General features: G+C 46.0%; 1 protein-coding gene across 1 annotated transcript; it reads left to right on the plus strand.

The window, feature by feature from the left end:
- The first annotated feature begins 3084 nt into the window (after nt 1–3084).
- Nucleotides 3085–17672, plus strand: GALR2 (galanin receptor 2). The gene is made up of 2 exons (XM_006136458.5): nt 3085–3822; nt 12050–17672. Exons 1-2 carry the CDS (start codon nt 3467–3469, stop codon nt 12828–12830), a joined length of 1137 nt encoding a protein of 378 aa, XP_006136520.1. The 5' UTR covers nt 3085–3466; the 3' UTR covers nt 12831–17672.
- The last annotated feature ends 1891 nt before the right edge of the window (nt 17673–19563 follow it).

The raw sequence follows: 19563 nt of genomic DNA on the forward strand, positions 1-19563 counted from the left end.
CTATCCTAAGCAAAATGACTTAAGTGGTTTCAGTTCTGTTTCCCATGGGTAAGAATTTGCACCATCGATGGCAGTTGTTTTTTACAGCTCCGTTAAGGGTCATAGGACTGAATTGGCTAAGGAGAATGAATTATCTTCTCTATTCAAGAAGTGATTCTTTTAAGGGCTGGGCTCCCTTCAAAGAAAGACCTTGATCTGCAGTACCATAAATCCAGCACACATTTCACACAAACATTTGTCAAGGAGCTTTGGAAAAGATCTCACTCTGTGTGCACAAATAACTGCAAATGGTAAGAAGAAGAAACGTGTGCAAGTCCATTTACAACCTCAATCACTTAAGAAGGTCAGAGGGGCCAGCAAAATAAAATTAAACAGACAAACAAACACCAAATTATCAGGCTACATTTACACTACAGGGTTTTTGCTTTTTGCGCAAAAACCCACGGAGTGTCCACACCTCAACCGTGTTTTTGCACAAGTAAATTTACAGTAAATCAAAAGAACAAAGGTGTTTTTGTGGTGTAGGTATTCCTCTTTCTACAAGGAATAACTCCTTTTTGTGTAAGAGTTCTTGTGCGAAAAGGTGTGTGCGGACAGGCAACAGGAAGGTTTTGTGCAAAAAGAGCTAATCGAAAAAAGCACAGGTGCTCTGGTGGTTATTCTGTGTTTAGCAATCAGAGCTTTCTTTCGAGAGAGCTTCCATGTAGTCTGGACGCTCTCTTGCGCAAAAGTGCATTGCTTTTGCGATGTGCTTTTGTAGTGTGGACGTGATCTTGTGCAAGAAGTTTCTGCGGACGATCTCTTCTGCAAAAAACTTCTTGCACAAGAAGCCTGCAGTGTAGACGTAGCCTCAGTGTCTAGGAGCAGGTCTCACAATGGAAAAGGAGATTGTTATTATTTATAGTACAGTAGCACGTGGTGGTAGTAGTAGTATCTGCAGTAATAGACCAGAGCATAGGGCTCCACTGTGCAGACACATAGTAAGGAAAAGTCTAAATAGAGAAAATGGACAAAGGAAGGTTTGTTCCCACTTTACAGATTGGCAACAGAGGCACAGAGAGATTGGGTGACTTGCCCAAGGTCACACAGAAAGCCTGTGGTGGAGCAGAATTCCTGAGTACCAGTCCAGGGCTTTAACCAACCATTTTTTCTTTTGTTTTTAATAGTGTGTGAGTTTTGCATTGTCTAGTGGCAGCTGTTGTTTCTGAATCAGGGATTCTGGTTGGTCCATATCACAAGGCTCTTTCTCCACCTTTTACCCAGAGGGTTTTTTAATTAGATTCTTTTGATTTTTGATTCTTAACAGGACTCCAGCTGATCACGCTCAGTGAGAATTTATTAATAAAAAATTAGTCAAAGTTTAACACCTCACAGTAGAGGAAGGAAGGGTATACCTTACCAAACCAGTTCTGCAGTAGCACCTCTGCAGCTGGATTCACTCCTAACTAACTCTCAAAACCTTACATATCACAGGTGTATACAGAGAAAGTGAGAGAGCAATTAATTCCTTCTTCCACCACCCAATTACAAGTGGAAATTCCTTTATGGTACCTTAGTTCATATGGCTGATAAAGATATTTCTAATCAAGGCATTATGACAGAAAATGTTGTGACAACAAGAAATTCCTTATGAGTTAAAAATATTTCTTAACAGTTTATCATGTCACCAATCACAGAACACATCTGCAATAACAAGTATCTCTCCTCAGTAAAATGGCTCCTTTCTGGACATATGCTCCATGAATCCATGTGATCAGAGTGAAAGATTACACACATTCCACCATTTGGTCATACACTGTGGTTTAACCTAAGTTTAAAGCACTTAGAATTATAGACCCAGAGCATCACCATAGTAAGAGGAGTGTGGGAGTTTGGTTGAGGTACAAACATTTGAGGGAGTTTGGAATCTGTCAATATAACTCGGTGAAGCATCGTTTTCATAGTCCATAGAGCTGAGCATATAACAATATTGTATTCAACATGCCTATCCTCTTTGGTCTGTATAATCCGAAACAATGTAGGTTTCCCTACAGTGTGTTTGTTCTCAGAATGCAATTGCAGATGCAGGCTCTAGTGTTTAAAGCACAGGACTGGACTCAGCAGAGCCACTCTTACTGCTTTGGTTTGCCACCAATCTCTGTGCAAATCACGTCACTGCTCCCTGCCTCAGTTTGCCCGCTGTCTTTTGGGACTGCTGTGAGGTTTCCCACGTTAATGCTCAGAAGGCCCTCTGACATCCTTAAGCGGGAAGTGGAACGTATCAGTGACACCGGGACTAATTGCAAGCCGAGGCAGAAAATCACCGGAGTGAAAGATGCTCAAAGAGTCGGGGGGGTTCTACGACATGAAGAAAACTATTTCCAGAGGGGGAAAAAGCAATTTTGCAGCGGGTGGCGAGGAGAGGCGTAAAGATTTGTTCCCCTGCGCACGGGTTTGCAGGATTAGTTCCCTATTGCTCAAAGGATGACAGAGCCAACAACTCTTCTGCACCTCGGGGGCCACACTAGAGCGTTCTGCTGCAGGGACCATGTTCTGCGCGCTCAGTGACTGGCACGATGCTACCCTAATAACAGAAACAAATGACCAGCTGGCCGGAGGCTGCTCATCTACTGTCGGTGACCCTCAAATCGACCCTGCAGCCTTTCCTGGGCTCCTGCAAAACTCCCCCCGATTTTCGGGGGGGGGGGGGCAGAAGAACATTTGCAGGCTCGGGAGAAAGGGGGTAGCGGGATCTTAGACACAAATCCACAGTCCAAGAGCTGGCCGAGCTGCTGGCTCCTGCCCGCAGACCCTGTTCCGCACCGCACTGCGCGGAGCTCCGGCCCGCGGCAGCGCAGCTCTCCGCAGCTGCGGAGCGGAGTTCGAGGAGCATTAGGAACGTTCCCCACAAGCTTTCCGCGGAGGAAAACAGCCCGTGGCGCCTCCCGAAGGCACATTGGCGCCCTCCCTTCCTCTGAGGGGCAGGCACCAGCCACCCGCCCAGGGCGCCGGGAGCGAGCTGTAGGTTTCCATAGACACCATTAATTGTATTTCGGGTATTTGTCTCCAGGGAAACCGGAGCCTGGCGCGGGTCTATATATTCCCCCGCAAGCCGAGCTCTCAGAGCGCTGGGCTGCGGGGAGGGAGGGCACCAAAAGAAAGAGAGAAACTGCCAAGAAGTTTGCTCGCTCCCCGCCCCGTCCCTGTCCGCCCCTTTAAAGACCCGGCAGCGATGCCCACCCGCAAGAGAGGCGCTGAGCCGGGCTTGGGGAACGCTCTGGAGCCCGCTGAGCAGCCGAGCGAGAACAACCCCGGAGCAACTTGGGCGGCTGCGGACTAAGCGCGACTCCGCGGAGAAGGGCAGGGGCTGGGCTCCAGCCGAGAGCGCCCGGAGGATGCCAGCGAGCCAGGATCCCCACGCCGCCCCTGCCCCGCGCCCCCTTCGCTGAACAGCTGAGTCTGGGGAGGAGCCGGGCTGGCCGCGGGGATGAACAGCTCGCTGGCCCAGCTCAACGCGTCCGGCGGCGAGGCCGGCTGGCAGCCCGAGTCCGTACTCATCCCGCTGGTGTACTCGCTCATCTTCCTGCTGGGCACGGTGGGCAACTCGCTGGTGCTGGCCGTGCTGCTGCGCAACGGGCAGGTGAATAACACCACCAACCTCTTCATCCTCAACCTGGGCGTGGCCGACCTGTGCTTCATCGTCTGCTGCGTGCCCTTCCAAGCCACCATCTACACCCTGGAGGGCTGGGTCTTCGGGCCCTTCCTCTGCAAAGCCGTGCACTTCCTCATCTACCTGACCATGTACGCCAGCAGCTTCACCCTGGCCACCGTCTCCCTGGACAGGTAGGGAAGGGAGAGGCTAGGGCAGCAGGGGGGCCAAGGCTGCCCAACTTTCTCCCCCTCCCTGGCCAATAACTCAGCAACTTTCCTTGGGTACTTGCTAGCCAGCCCACCCTGCCACTTATAGGTTCCCAGGGAGTGCTGGGGAGCACCAACTGTAACAGCACAGGGGTGCAATGGGGGGGGGGGGCAGGAGTCATCCCCCCCAGAAGCTCTCCTGCTGCTGGCAGGGTGGTGTGTCCCTGAGAGCTGCCAAGCCCCAGCTGCAGAAGGTAACTTGCAAGCTCTTGGCAGAGGTGGTGGAAAGAGGCAGCTTAGAGGAAATGGGACTGAGCCCTGCAGTGAGAGAAAGAGGAGGCATCAGGCACCCTGAGGTGGTTGAACTGGACCCAAGGCCAGCTCAGAGTGGATGAATTCATTAGGGGATGGGGCAGCAGACAGCAAACCATTCCCTTGGCCAAAGGAGATGAAACCAGCAGCACTTTGCATTGGAGGGCTCAGCCATGGCTGGTGGAGTTTAGTCACCAACCAAATTGTGATCCAGGTGCAGGGCCTGAGTCTTTGCTCATGCACCCAGAGGAAATCTGGAGTGGGTCCATTGAGAGACAGTCCTGCTTTTTCTTGACTCATCCCCAAAGGGCCTGGAGGTTGCTCAGTGAAATGGAAGGAGGTGGAAAGGGGTAAGATTTCAGCAGATTTCAGTCAGTCCAGTCTACACTTAAAAGTTAGAGGGACCTATCTAAGTCATGCAGGGCTCTGACAACTGTTATACCTAAGTTGACCTAACCCCTTATGTGTACACAGAAAGAGCAGCAGATGAATTCTTCCATTGGCCTAGCTACCACCTCTCAGAGGGATGGAGTAATCTCATTGCTGGAAAAACACCTGCTCTTGATGTAGGAGGTGTCTACAGGGTGACCCAATCACAGTGCTGCTGTAGCAGCTGTAGTGTAGAAATGGCCTAAAATCCCTTTTCAGGAACTAATTCAGGAACAAGATTAGAGATTAGTTACAGGACTAAACAGTACGGCTACGTCTAGACTGGCATGATTTTCCGCAAATGCTTTTAACGGAAAAGTTAAAAGCATTTGCGGAAAAGAGCGTTTAGATTGGCATGGATGCTTTTCCACAAAAGCACTTTTTGCGGAAAAGCATCCGTACCAATCTAGATGCGCTTTTCCGCAAAAAAGCCCCGATTGCCATTTTTGCGATCGGGGCTTTTTTGCTCAAAACAAATCTCAGCTGTCTACACTGGCCCTTTTGTGCAAAAGCTTTGCACAAAAAGGACTTTTGCCCGAACGGGAGCAGCATAGTATTTCCGCAAGAAGCACTGATTTCAGACAGTAGGAAGTCAGTGTTCTTTCGGAAATTCAAGCAGCCAGTGTAGACAGCTGGCAAGTTTTTCAGCAAAAGCAGCTGCTTTTGCTGAAAAACTTGTCAGTCTAGACGCAGCCCATCAGTGTAAACTCAGCTTTACAGCAGCTCATCATCACTTGTTACAAATGCTAGTGACACAACCCCATCACTATAGTGTAGAGACTTGCAACAGCGGCAGCAGGAGTTTTTCTGTGGTTTTAGTTAATTCTCCCTCTGAGAGACAGCAGCTAGGTCAGTGGAAGAATTCCTCCATCAACCCAGTGTTGTCTGCATCAGGGTTTAGGTTGGTTTAATACTGTCTCTTGGAGGCGTGAGTTTTTTATACTCCTTAGAGACATATCACGATTGACCTACATTTTAGGTATTGACCAGGCCTATGTTGTAGGTTTGCACCCATGTAACAATACTGGCTTTGTCACCACTGCCAACAAATTCGGTTTGTACCTCAGAAGAACTAAGGTGCATTAGCCAGCCTGTGGTAAAATCCTAGTAAAGATCAGGCACCTGTGGTTTTTCCTGTGAGGTCAATAGGTGAGGTCAGCCAGGGGCAGGGGTGAGCCATAAGTGCCTTATTTCCCTAAGGTTACGTCTACACTACAAGCTTTTTGCTCACAATTGTTTTGTCCACACCTCAAGCACGCTTTTTTCGCAAGAAAATTGACAGAACAGAGACCTTTTGCCGGTAGAGTTATTCTCTCCTCATGAGGAATAACTAACTCCTTTTTGAGCGACAGCTCTTGCACAAAAAGGCAGGTGTGGATGCTCCAGAGGGGTTTTTGCTCAAGAACCCCCTATTGGAAAAAGCACAGGTGCTCTGATAGCTTTGAGGTCTGGACACATTTTTGCACAAGAAGTTTTAGCACAAAAACTCTTGCACAAAAGGCTTCTTCCGCAAAAACCCTCAAGTGTGGACGAAGCCCAAGATTTTAGAGCAGGATAGCGAAAATGCTGTGAACCTCCCCTCCACAGCCCTCCAACACCTTTTTTCCTTAGATGTAGCCTTTAACTTGACTTGTCCCCCACACGAAAGGGGCAACTGCTTCATCTTCTCTGGGGTTTTAACTCAACCTAAGAACACGCCTTTTGTTTTTGCAGTAATGACATACCTGTGACAACAAGTCACACCAGTGTGATTTTCTTCGAGAGAGCCAGAGATGGGTAAATGGGTGATACATGCAGGTCAAACCACATCCCAAACCAAATCTCCCCTTAAGGAAGCTATAGTGGAGACATCCCTGTCCCCAAGGGGCTCAGGGCAGATTAAAGAGCAGGCTTGCCCATGTACAGTGAGTAGTAGCTTGGTAAATAGAAGCATGTGTTAATTAAACTGAAGAATGTAAATGGCAGATTTGGAACTCTACACTTCCTAAGTCTCCTGGGGGCATTTATTCACATGCCAAAGCTGCCTTTTAAGAGCAGATCACAACTGAATGCTGGTGTAAAGCTAACAGCAGAGAAACTCCCGAGGGTCATAATATGTATCCCATATGCCTACCAATGAGCATTTACCTACCTGACCACAGGCTACTTGTGTACGTAACTGCAAGGAATATCCCTAAACGATCAGAAATTTTCCAGTGTCTAGAATTGCTAAAGGACAACAAAATTGCTGGGAAACATATAGAGCAAGACGGAAAGGGATTAAAAAGAAACTGGCAGCTAGATTCTGATCTCATGCACACTGACATACATGTGCAGAAAAGCTAGTTATGTCATTGGAGTCAGTATAGATTTATACTGTGAGAATTGAGATCAGAATCAGACCTTGATCATTTGAACTCAAGGCTTTGGAAGATAAATTGATCAGGTTATCAAAAGTAAAGAGAGAAACAAGCTATAACTCTCATGATCTATAGACTATATGGCATATAGAGGCTCAGAAAGAGATGTCATAACGGAGGCAGCATTTGAGGAATTGCAAAAATCTTAGCTCATTTGAGGAATTGCAAAAATCACATCTCTTTGTAAATAGCATTTGATAGATGTCAAAGTAGGCAAATCTTTTTTTAAAAGAGTTTCCACTCACCAGCCCCTCCTACAGGCTTATATGAACATTTCCCTCTAACATAGATGATAGATTATTATTATAATTTTTAAAACATCGGGAGATGATTCCAGGGTGGTGTGGGAACACCGGACAATAGAATGAATGCTGGGTTTCAGTTAAAACTGTCATGTCCAGCCTTGAGGTTTGAAATTGGAATTGTCTCTAATGAAGGCAGCCTGCAGCTTTTGACATTTGGAATTGTGATTGCCTGCTGCTGATCTCCAGCAAGAGTTCAGCATTCAAGAGGCCAAGATGTAATTAATTTGCAGAGAAAAAGAGAACACTGGCTCTTGAAGCTTTTCTATTAGAATATTTTCTATTTCATGCCGAAAGTACTTGGGGTTTGGAGTACTTTAAACCTGCAAGATATTTGGATCGTAAGGGCCAATGAGGAAGATGCCAAAAGCCCTTTTAGCAAACCCTTGGCAGTCCTCTACAGAGCAGAAATGAGACAGAAAGTTGTCTTTTTTCTTTACCTTCCACAAAGCTGTATTTTATTTGTTATAAGTCTCATTTGTTTGGCAATAAATAATTGCTTCTAAGAACACGCGGCAGGCATTTGTCACCAAAGGAGCCATAGAAGGACATGCATAATTCAGCTTGGCATAATTTGATTTTTATTTCTGTATAATTTTGACAGATAAGATCATTTTTTATTTTTAGGTATATTTGCTATTGTTATCCATTTACATTTTCACAGTTGTGAGAAATCAGGGGGACACAGGAGTGCAGAAACAATTTGTACAGTGGGGTGCTGAGAGCCATTGAACCAACCTATAAATCCTGGATATGACAGAAACCACTTCAAGCCAGGGGATGTGGCAGCATCCCCAATTCCAGCACCTATAGGGAGAAAGAATTATTTAATGACCTATTAAAAAATACACTTTGTAGCCAAAACCCAAGTTTTCACATTACATGTCAAATACACAATATAAATATCCTTGAGTCAAACCCTAATATGTTCTTAAGCTGCACTTCTCTTACTTTGCACATCTATATAGTTTGATTATTATCTATAGAAGTATTTTTTCATCAATTAGTGTATGCCCACTGGTTTAAAATCAATGTTTGCCAACATTTACTGATAAAAGCTTCAGGGGATAGCAGAGTTAGTTTGTAACAGGAAAAACTAAAAAACAACAAATAATCTGGTAGCACTTTAAAGACTAACAAAATATGTAGAGGGTATCGCGAGCTTTCGTGGGCACAGCTCACTTCTTCAGATGGCCAGAGTGTTGAATGGTTCTGGACATCCAACACTCCAATCATCTGAAGAAGTGGTCTGTGCCCACAAAAACTCATGATATCATCTACATATTTTGTTAGTGATAAAAGCTAGTCCTTCCAAACCTGCGTGTAATTAAACCCTGATTCTCTTCTTCCACCAATGTAAAATCAGGAGTAACTATTGATGAAGGTGGAGTTACACCTGAGTGAAGATTATTGTGAAATATGCGAAAGGGAACTGAGACCACAGGAGTTTGATGTATCATCAGGAGATTATTAACCTATCATTTACATTCTCCCTATGTGTGAGCACCCTGTTCCTGTTGTTTCTGATAACAGTTTTCAGAGGGTAAAGCCATGGGAGCTGTGAATGAGACTGAAGGAAACTAACATCCTGTGCCTCTTTGCTATCTCTTACTAATTTAGTCTTTCACTGACATTTCCAATGTGCCTATCTTCACAGTATTTTTCTGCCAGGCTTCTGCCACAATAATAAAGTCAGTCCAGAACCAAGGAGTCCAAAAATGAGCTATACCATAGAACTGGAAGGGACTGTGCTAGATCATTGCATCTACCCTCACAGCAGGACCAAGTACCATTCCTTGACAGATTTACCCCAGATCCCTAAATGGCCCCCTCAAGTATTGATCTCACAATGCTGGGTTTAGCAAGCCAACACGCAAACCACTGAGCTATCCCTCCCCCCAAAAGTCCCTTGGAGTAGTAAAAATGGATCAAAGTTTCAAAGATGCAGCCTTTCTTTCCATATTCGGAGGTCCCTCTCCCTTGTCAAAAATTGCCACTCGATTTATTTCAGTTCCAGTCTTGCTATTGACACGAGTTAGAGTCAATGTACTAAATGAGGGACCCCCATCCATGAGAAGGGACCCAAGCCAATCCTTTGGGAGTGGATAGTGTCCAGAACCTCACAAGAGAGGCACTCAGCCTCTTTGCAGAATCAGGCCCAAAATGTCAGGGGTGAAATGGCAATTTTCTAACAAAATTTTGCAAGCCCCAAAATTAATCATTTCCTTGCCATTTCTAGTGCTCTCATCTTACCACAAAAGCATAATTATTATGATTCAGCCTGGGGAATTAACTTTCTAGATGACACACACAAGTCTGATTTTCACCTAAAATGTAGCTTGGCCTAGATTTGTTGCTCAGAGATGTGAAAAGTTCACACCCTTGAGAGTCATAGGCTAGCCGGCCTAAGCCCTGGTATACACACCGCTAGCTCAATGGAAGAATTCTTCTATTGACCCAGCTGCTGCCTCTCAAGCAGATGGATTTACTACAGTGATGGAAAAACCCTCTTGTCACTGTAACAAGTGCCTGCATTATAGTGGCATGGATGTCCGTGTGCTGCTCTAGTGCGTGTAGTATAGACATACACTTAGAGCACTTAGTACTTGAAATGGCCTTCACTGCATCAGCTGAATTCTGCAACCATAAAAAAAAAAGCAGATAGAGGATAGTTTACACGTTTCTGGGTGTGGTGGATTCTATCCATTGGTTTCAGTGGACATCAGTCTGTACCCGGGAGGCTTGAAAACCAGAGTTGTGAACACTTACATTTCATGATTCTTTCCCCCTCCCCCTCCTCCATAAAGGAAATGTTAGATCCCAGAGAATACAACTCGGTTTCCAGTGAGAACCCAAAGGTTGGAGAATTGCAGGAAATCCCACGCCTGTAGGATTTGGGCTTGATCCTGCAATCAGAACAAAAACCCTGACAACAGACAGTCCCACTGGCCTGGGGAATAAGGGCTGAGGGGTTGGAACTGTGATGTCTCTGAATAGAAACCTAGCATTTTTCTCATGTGCTAGCTGGAGACTGTTTACCTAGTAATAACCATCAAGAGGAATTTACTAGTGAGTGTAGGAGGATGGTCAAAGCACATTTAAAAGCCTGTTGTGAATTAGAGGCACATTTTAAAATTCATGCTGCTTGGGATTAGGGTAAAGATGTATGCAAATGTGTCTCACCAGCAAAATCTCAGTCTTGCAATGCACTCAGTATCCTGACGTCCCTTTGAGCACCTAGCTGGGAGGTAAGGGTGCTCACAGGATTGGTCCCCACTGCTGACTGAACAGCAATAGCTACTTTGCATACACACACACCAGAACAGTGATCTATATATTTTAGAAACGTGCGTCTGTCTGTCTGGTTGCCTGTGAGTGTTAGATCAAGAACTCCTCCCGAATGGTAAGAACTAGGAGCATCAAATCTGGTCTGCAGCTTCCTCTTCTAACTTAAAGCAAGACCAGGCTTTGGTTGTGCCAGGACACTGGGATGTTCCTGGAATTCAATCGTTTCTCATAAAATGGGAAGGGAGGAGTCTGGTAGGAAGGAGTTATCCTCGGGGAGAAGCCAGCAGCCAGGTTGTGCGGCCCCACCCCTGCCCAGGCTGGACTCAGGCAATGCTGGGTAAGTTTTCTAGTTAGACATATTAATCCTAGCTGGCATTTTTGTGCCCATGGTAAGACTGAATATTCTCTGGGAGGGTTTTGATGGGTTTGGAATGCAAGCCTATTCATTTATGCTAAATGATGGTTACAATTATTAATAATGTAATCCCCCTTTAAAATGGTATATTAGTCACATATAATGACCACCCAATATCCCTTGCCCAAGGAACTGCACTGGGACCCTGCAGAGCTGAAAGCATGAGCCCTCACTGTTTGAGCTGAAGGACTCTGCATGAGAGCTAGGAGCTGATGCAAAATCACAGCCTCTGTAGATTGGGCCCAGGTGGAGTATGGGAGGTGGCCAAGGGGCCACACCATGCCCTGCTAAGGAGAAATAGGAACCCTGCATCTTGACCAGATGAAGCTCCTGTGCTAGTAAAGTCCCTGGCAAAAACTCTCAGGGTATGTCTACACTGCCACCCTAGTTCAAACTAGAGTGGCTAATGTAGGCATTCGAAGTTGCAAATGAAGCCCAGGATTTAAATATCCCGGGCTTCATTTGCATCTTGCCGGGCACCACCATTTTTAAATCCCCATTAGTTCGGACTCCGTGCCCGCGGCTACACGAGTTAGGCTCTCTAATTCGAACTACCGGTACACCTCGTTCCACGAGGAGGCATTGAAAGCACAACCCTTCGAGTTTGATTTTTGATGTCATTGTCATATACAGAGAGAGGCAAAACCAGACGTTCAAATTCAAGGCCCTTTGGATTTTGTAGATGGCATTTCCAAAATTGAAATCTCTCCATCCAGCATCCTAGCTAGGGATGCATGTATTGTCTGATACCAGTTACCATGCACTAAAAGTTTGACTATGTCAAAGCACGCTGGGGAACTTTTAGTGCATGATAGCAGGCTCTGTCTTGCCAGTTAGCACATGGCTGGCTAGTGTGCTGTAGAGTCACATTCTAGCTTCACACCTGTGCACTAGGGTTCTTTGCAGAGAAGCCGTTGGAAATGTGGCAATTAGTTGCATGAGAAATTACATTAGAAGTGCAAAGGTTTTTCATTTTAACTCTTTCTCTGCACACAGCTGAGTGGGCCTTACAAAGTTTTCTCTGTTTTAAATAGAACTGTAGTCTTGTTCTGTTTTCTCTCTTGCAGGTATTTGGCCATTCGATACCCTTTGCATTCTAGAGAACTCAGAACCCCCAGGAATGCTCTCACAGCCATTTGCCTCATCTGGGGCCTTTCCTTTATTTTCTCTGGCCCGTACCTCAGTTACTACCAGGAGTTCCAGATGGCCAACCTGACCGTCTGCCATCCCATCTGGAAGATCTCCCAGCGCAAGATCATGGACATCTGCACTTTCATCTTCAGCTATGTCATCCCAGTGCTGATCCTTAGCCTCACCTACATGAGGACTATCCGTTACCTCTGGACATCCGTGGATCCCATTGAAGACATGTCCGAATCCAAGAAGGCCAAGCGCAAGGTCACCAGGATGATCATCATTGTAGCTGTCCTCTTCTGCCTCTGCTGGCTGCCCCATCACCTGATCATCCTATGTGTCTGGTTCGGCTATTTCCCTCTCAACCACGCCACCTACGTGCTTAGGATCCTCTCGCACCTGATCTCATACGCCAACTCCTGTGTCAACCCCATCGTTTATGCCCTGGTCTCCAAGCATTTCCGCAAGGGCTTCAAGAAGATCTTCAACTGCCTCTTGCACAAGAAGGTGGCCAATAAAGTTCATGTGGCACAGGTGACCAACACAGTCAGCACCCTGGAGGCGGATCTGACTGAAGTGACGCACATCAGTGAGCCCCCACCCGCCAGGATCTTCACCAGCTGCCAGGTCCCAGGCCAGCCGTGGGGGGAGACGGAGCAGCTAGGGCGCCAGCAGAAAGTAGCCAGCTCCTTCATCACCTTCAATGTCACCTAGTGGAACTTTTCCTGTTGGCTTTGAAAAATAATCTGACTCCGGGGCAGTTTCACATGGACCTGGACAGGCTTTAATGGACTGCTCGTGGGAATCTCAGCTTTTAAAATGCTGCTGCTTTCTAGCCTCTCAGCCACGTGAATGATTAAGATGTCTGTGTGGAATGTGGTTTCGTTGCCCTCCTAGTTCCAGTGATCAAAACTTATTTTTCCCAAACCAATGCCTAGGTATGCCAGTGTGCTGCAACCCCACCCCACCCCCTGCTTCGTTATAATGGCCAGTCAGTGCATGGGGGGTTACTGACGGAGGTTAGATTGGAGGTTTTCTTTGAGGAAGAATATTGCATCTTGGAGAGTGCTGCAGAGCCACTTGGCTGCAGGAGAACAACGTGCAGGAGCCATTCAACACTTCTCTCCCCTGCCTGGGCCATAGAACATTCTCTCTGGCTTGCGCTGCACGTCCAAAGCAGAGATCCTGCTTCTGTGCACACAGCTGACAGGCAAGCTCATTGCCATGTTGGGAAAAGTCATTCCATTATAATGGCCAACAAAGGGGAGTGGCTTGCTGAATGGCCCTTCTGGTGTTGCACAGGAAGGGTGTGGGGGGATGAGTTTGTTCATAAGAGGCGCAGGAAAGAGGCTCAGTTCTAGGGCCATGCTTCTCATTACCCTCTTAGGCTATATCTACACATAGTCCATGTCTACACACAAGCAGTTGTTTCGACATAATGTCGAGAGAGAGGTCTTCTTACTCTGACTCCTGTAACCCTCATCATACAAGGAGTAAGGGAAGTTGGAGGGGGAGTGCCCTCTCTCGAAATAACTGCTGTGTAGACAGCGCCAAAAGTCGAAATAAGCCATCTCGACTTAAACTATGTGATTAGTGTAGCTCAGGTTGTGCAGCTTATTTCGAGTTTAGCCCTGCTGTGTAGACGAGCCCTTACAGGATAGGAGCAGTGTGGAATGGGGGCAGGCAGAACCCAAGTGGCCTTGTAGCCAGAGCAGTGGACTTGTGCTGAAGCAAACTTGATGAGAAACAAGTAGAACTTTGTCCGGACCAAAAGAAATAGACTTGCCCACGATTATTTGGTTTACTTGGCTGTTATCAGGACTCTTAGGTGTTTAAGAAAGTCATTCTCCCACACAGGTTCTCCTTTCGTCACATCACCTTTTGCATTTACGACAGGAGTTTGTTGCTATGGAAACAACACAGTCATGCACCTGGTGTCACCACTTGTACCCATGCAAAGTGTGTAAAAATGGCAGCTGGCCTGACTGGTGTAACTACCAATGCAAGACGTGAGTGGAGAAGCTGTCACAGAGGGACTGACCTGTGTGGAAGGACTAACGAGTTGAAACACAGAGGGCTCATTTCCTGCAAGCAGAAATGGGCCGGTACAGTTGGAACCTGGCCAGGGGTACAGAAGGGGAGATTTCACTTTGTGTTGCACTAGTATTACAAACAAGAATTTGACCAACTCCCTTTGACATCATGTTGGGTCTGCAGGTTCATCAGACCCAACCGAGCGGTTGCACTTGCTCTTGGAACTCTAAAGCCAGGTTCTTTGGAGTGACGTCACTGAAACCAGTGAAGTTCCTTGTGTGAAAAGCAGAGCAGATTCTGGCTCATTATACTCCCCACTCGCTGAATGTTTAAATGCCCATAGGTTGCTTTGCACACCTGTCCTAACTGCTACACGCACCTGTTACCCCGCATGGTAGAGACGCAAAATTTCTGAGCAACTTTCACCAATAATCTCAGTGCACATTCCAGGGAACTCATGTTCCCTGATTCTAGGCTGCATTTAGCTGCACTTGTGCCTGGGAAAACCCCATGAACCTAAAGCGATGCCTGTTAAGAGTCTCGTCACTGCTGCTCAGTTGTAGCACTGCTCAGATAGGGTCACTGGGTGGCACCGTTTTTACAGCGGGGGCCCTGAAAGTCATTGAACCAAACCATTTATATGATAGAATCCATGGATTGCAATTAGTGCTTTAAGCCAGGGGATGCTGCTTCACTCCAACTTCCAGCATCCTTAGACCCAAGTCAGGTTCTCCACTGAGAAGCATCTTTCCCCCACCTTCAAGGTCTCTCACAGCTCTGCCCCTCCATCTTTGTACACTCATCACCCTTCCTGATGGCAGCTGCAGCCTTCAGCTTCTTACCCAAACATCTTCCCACTGCCCGTCCTGAACCAATCTAAAATGCCAGTGCTCCCACCCTCTTCCTTCAAATCCCTCCTCCACCAGGATTAACTCACCAATTAGGCTAGCTAGGCTGAGCCACAGCTGGGAAGAGCTGGCATTTTATTTACCATAATACAAACATACAGGTTTCAATGTATATTGCCATTCTCTGTAGTTGACTGTATTGCATTCATCACTGTGTTATTAAGATGTAAGATCACTAAGGTCAGAGGGGGGAAGGATAGCTCAGTGGTTTGAGCATTGGCTTACTAAACCCAGGGTTGTAAATTCAATCCTTATGGAGGCCATTTGGGGCAAAAACTTGTCAGGGATAGTACTCAGTCCTGCTGTGAAAGCAGGGGAGTGAGCTCAACTTGACTCAATGACCTTTCAAGGTCCCTTCCAGTTCTAGGAACTAGGCAATCTCAATTAATTTAAAATATGGCTTCATGTAGCTAAGTATAGAGGTAAGCACAATGGGGCCCTGATCCTAACCAGAGCTTTCAAGTGCCATAACAATACACGTTACATAGTATTAAAAAGAAAGTGGCTATTTCCAGAGTATCCTGTGGTCTGAGACATGCGACTAGCACACAGGATGGTCAACTTGGGTCCCATGCTTATTCCTAAGTTCTAGCCACATAAGGCCCTTTTCCACAGAATGACAGCCAGCTAGCATTTTGAAGATCATTGCCTATATGTCCAAAGTGGGGCCAAGCCAGCACTCAAGGTCCAAACACCCCATATAACATAAGCACACATGGATCAAGATCAAAATCTCGGGACATGTATTTAGTCTTCCTAGCAGGAGAGAGTATGAACACCGGTGTCCTGCAATGGAAGCTGGATCAGGGAGATGGATTTTTAGCAGCATGGGTGTCAACCAGATTGCTGAGGGGATTGTCTGCCACTGATGAGACTATCTGTGCTAACTACATGGGGGATCATGGGGACTTTTACATCATGTGAGTGGAGCAGTGATTCTCCTCCCTAATATATATATCTGTACTTACCACCCTGGTCTGTTTCGTAGGCTGTGTACCACCATTCGCACCTTTAGTTACAACGTATTTCAAAGTGCTTTGCAGACCATCCAGAGAGATCATTGAAACGGGGCCTCTGCTGGGATGGAACACGGCAGCAGCCCTACACCAGACATCGTTAAGAGGCAAATGAAGAATTCCATAACCGGTTGAACTTCATGGATGTAAAATCCCTTCTCTTGACTAGGACACCTGAGCTGATGCTCTACTCTGCCAAAAAGAGCCGGGGGATTTTTAAGCACCACAGACAATCAGGATGGCAGCTTGACATCTCCTCTAAGAACAGGCACCTCCATTAGCTCCCCAGCATGGGCTCAGGACTGGCTCAGCTAGAAACGTGCCGCCTACTGAATCGCCATTCTTCTGCAGCATCTCAGTGCCCCTCGGAAAGCTCCTATGTAAATCTGACGGCATCCAGTAGCGTAGCCAGCTGGTTAGTCCAGGAATGTTTAGTCCCAACACGGTGGTGTGATATTAGGGCCAGTGATACTCAGACCTCTGTGGTTCTGCAGCCAAATTAAAAATCAACATTACCCACAAGAGCCACGGTCATGTGAATTCCTTATTTCATTTACAGTAGTGCAGTCTGATTGCATTTAAATGGTGTGATGGGGGAAATATTTAGTGTTATATTATTTATACAGCCAAATGACTGACCACGTATTATTATTTTATCAACTACCGTTGGTTAATATCATAGTAAAAGCATCCTGATGGATTAATAGCTAAGGCTGGTTAACAATTAAATCACATAGTGTTTTAATATTGTGTGTGGCAAAGAGCCACTTTCAGCTGGCGAGCCTCAGTCTGGATATCACTGCAGTAGGAAGCATGGGCTGCAGTTATCAGCATGGGAGCTGGAGACTAGAGCAAACCCCAGGTCTGTCTGGGTCCTGCTGCCTCAATAAAAAGCTACCTTTATATTCATTACAGCTGAGTCCTGTCTCTTTTCAGAGGTGCTACAGGTGAGACTCTGCGTGGCTTGGGCATCAGACAGGTGGTATAGCAGTTGGTGGGGAGTGGGGAGCTGCTTTCCTTTTGTTCATTGAGTGACCTGATTAAGACTCTAGCTCTGCCGAGGACAAAGCTATGCCTGCTGGAGATTCGGGTTTTTCTCTTCCGTGGCATGTGCTAGGACTTAAGTCCACAGATGCCATGGTGAGTGCAGGAGGATGTGCTGCAGGAGAAGCTAACCAGCCATACACTGCAATACTTGGTGCCCCCTTCCACCTTTGAACACAGTTCACCAATTTTAGCCCTGTTGTAAGGGCTGAATCTGATTCATGCTCTGTGCTTGTGGAGTTAAGGGCTCTGTGAATGGCTTTATAATAGCCCCTGTGCCTAGTCGGTGGAGAGCGATTAAGCGATTAACCATACAGAGCCCCCCGAAGAACGCATTCTGCATTAGAATGGGGGGGGGGGGGGAAATGGTTGCCCACAAGAACTTGACATTTTGAATTTTTTTTCCTGTCCCCGAACAAGACACAAACCTTGAAAATCTTTATGAAGAAATAACCTGTAAAAAATGTAAACTGTGTCAACTGAAATGCTTCATTAGATAATTTCAAACTGTTTTGATTTTTCCCTTTTATAAGCTTTTAGTGTAAATTATTTACATTTGGGAATAAAAATAATTTCCGATTAAAAAAGCCAAGCCTTTTGATTTGAAAATATCGAACAAAGATTTTTTTTTTTTTACAATTTCTGAACTTTTTATCCACATTTTTAATTCCTATCAGGAGATTTGGGGAGGCCGACCCTTTTCTTGCAGTTTTGATAAATTGACATTTTCACTTGACAAAATGTTTTGTAGGAAAGCTTCCAGCCTGCTCTACTCTTCATCCATTCTCATCTGTAGCATCCAAAACACTTTGTTCCTTTGTTACTGCATCCAGTGGCAATGACCTTTCAGCATGTCTCGAGCCCTCGAGTCTGCCTCACTCTGATCCAATATGTGGGTTATTCATACCTTCCAGGACTGGATTTCCTTTTAAATGAATATGGCACAGTTGTAAATGCTAGATGCGCAAATCATTAATAATTATAGCCATGTTAGGCTTTGGAGCCCAAACTGTTCACTTGGCCCTGGTCTGTTACATGGATTCAGACTAACCAGGAATAACTGTAATGGATTAGCGGATTTTTTTCAGGAGCTCCAGCTTCATTAAAGCAATACTCCAATAACCATCAATGGGAGATTGAAGGTGTTATCTGATATTAATGGAAGCCCTTCCACTGACCTTATAAGCTTTGGATCATGCCTTGAATAAGTAAATTCAGGTTCAGGCTCTAGAAATGTCCCAAGTTGAAACCCTGACTTGGATCTGAAATTCCAGAGTCTAGGGTGTTTATCTGTAAGTTTGGGGCTGAAGCCATCACTGATCTAAACATCCTGGGAATAGGGGCTCTGTTTACAACAAGCTCCTTTTCCAGTCCCTGTAGTTTTGATCCCTGCCCTGAGAAGCCCTCAACTGTCTGAAATCTTTTCTTTTTCCCATTAAACCTTATTATAACCAGATCCAGCGAGTCCCATGCTGAGGACCATAAATTGTCTAATGTTTCTTATTAATAATTATACTTAGTCTAGCCATGCCTCAAGCATAAGTCACAACCATCGATTGCATAAACAGCTCCATTATTTATCTCTGTATTTATCTTCCTGACCCAAACCTTTCATGGCAAAGAAAAACATTTAATAAGTTACAGACACATGGCTAATAACAGCCTTCTCCTGCTGCTCTATTCTTGGGCTCAAGAGAGTTTCTTTTGGCTGATGGATGATTGCTCACTGGGCTTCATAGCTCACCTTTCAGAGGCAGGGTTTGTTCTGTCCCAAGAGACCAGCCACTGGCTTAGTTTAGTCACCCATGGAAAAGGTCAAAGGCAGAACAGATTAAGAGGGGGCTGGTGCCTCAAGTGATTTATTTGTGGGGGAAGAGCTGGCTTCACCCCAAACTGTTTGTTTCTTGACTCTGAAAGATTGCTTAGCAGAAGTGCTTTTCCATGGCCTCGTCAGAGTCTTCCGTGAGTTGCTTTGCCAGAGACCATATATGTAACAAGACCGATGGACACCTCTATCATAGTACAAGGCAATATTTAATCCATCTGCCCCCTCCCTGTTCTCACTCTACCCCAACATTCACATCATCCCACTTTTGCATTGCCCTTTGATTAGAAGTCTATTTGTTCTATTACGTAACCGCTGTGTAACAGCAAACGCTGACGTCTCTCTTCCTGAACAACTTGAGTTCACCACGACTTGTCCCGTCCACTATCTGTACCTTGGTGACATTTGTACATAGAATCCTAGGGCTGGAAGAGACCTCAGGAGATCATCGAGTCCCACCCCCTGCTAAGAACAGGTCCAATCTCAGACTGTGTCCCGCATTAGCAGTTCAGCAATTTTTGGCATGTCAGCTGGCTTGAAGAAAGGCTTCATGATGAACAGTGTCCTAATGAGAACTCCATCTCTTGGTACTGGGGAAGAGGGATGCAGATGAGGGCCTG

Source organism: Pelodiscus sinensis, chromosome 20, assembly GCF_052426305.1.
Source record: "Pelodiscus sinensis isolate ZL-2025 chromosome 20, ASM5242630v1, whole genome shotgun sequence".
NCBI lineage: Eukaryota > Metazoa > Chordata > Testudines > Trionychidae > Pelodiscus > Pelodiscus sinensis.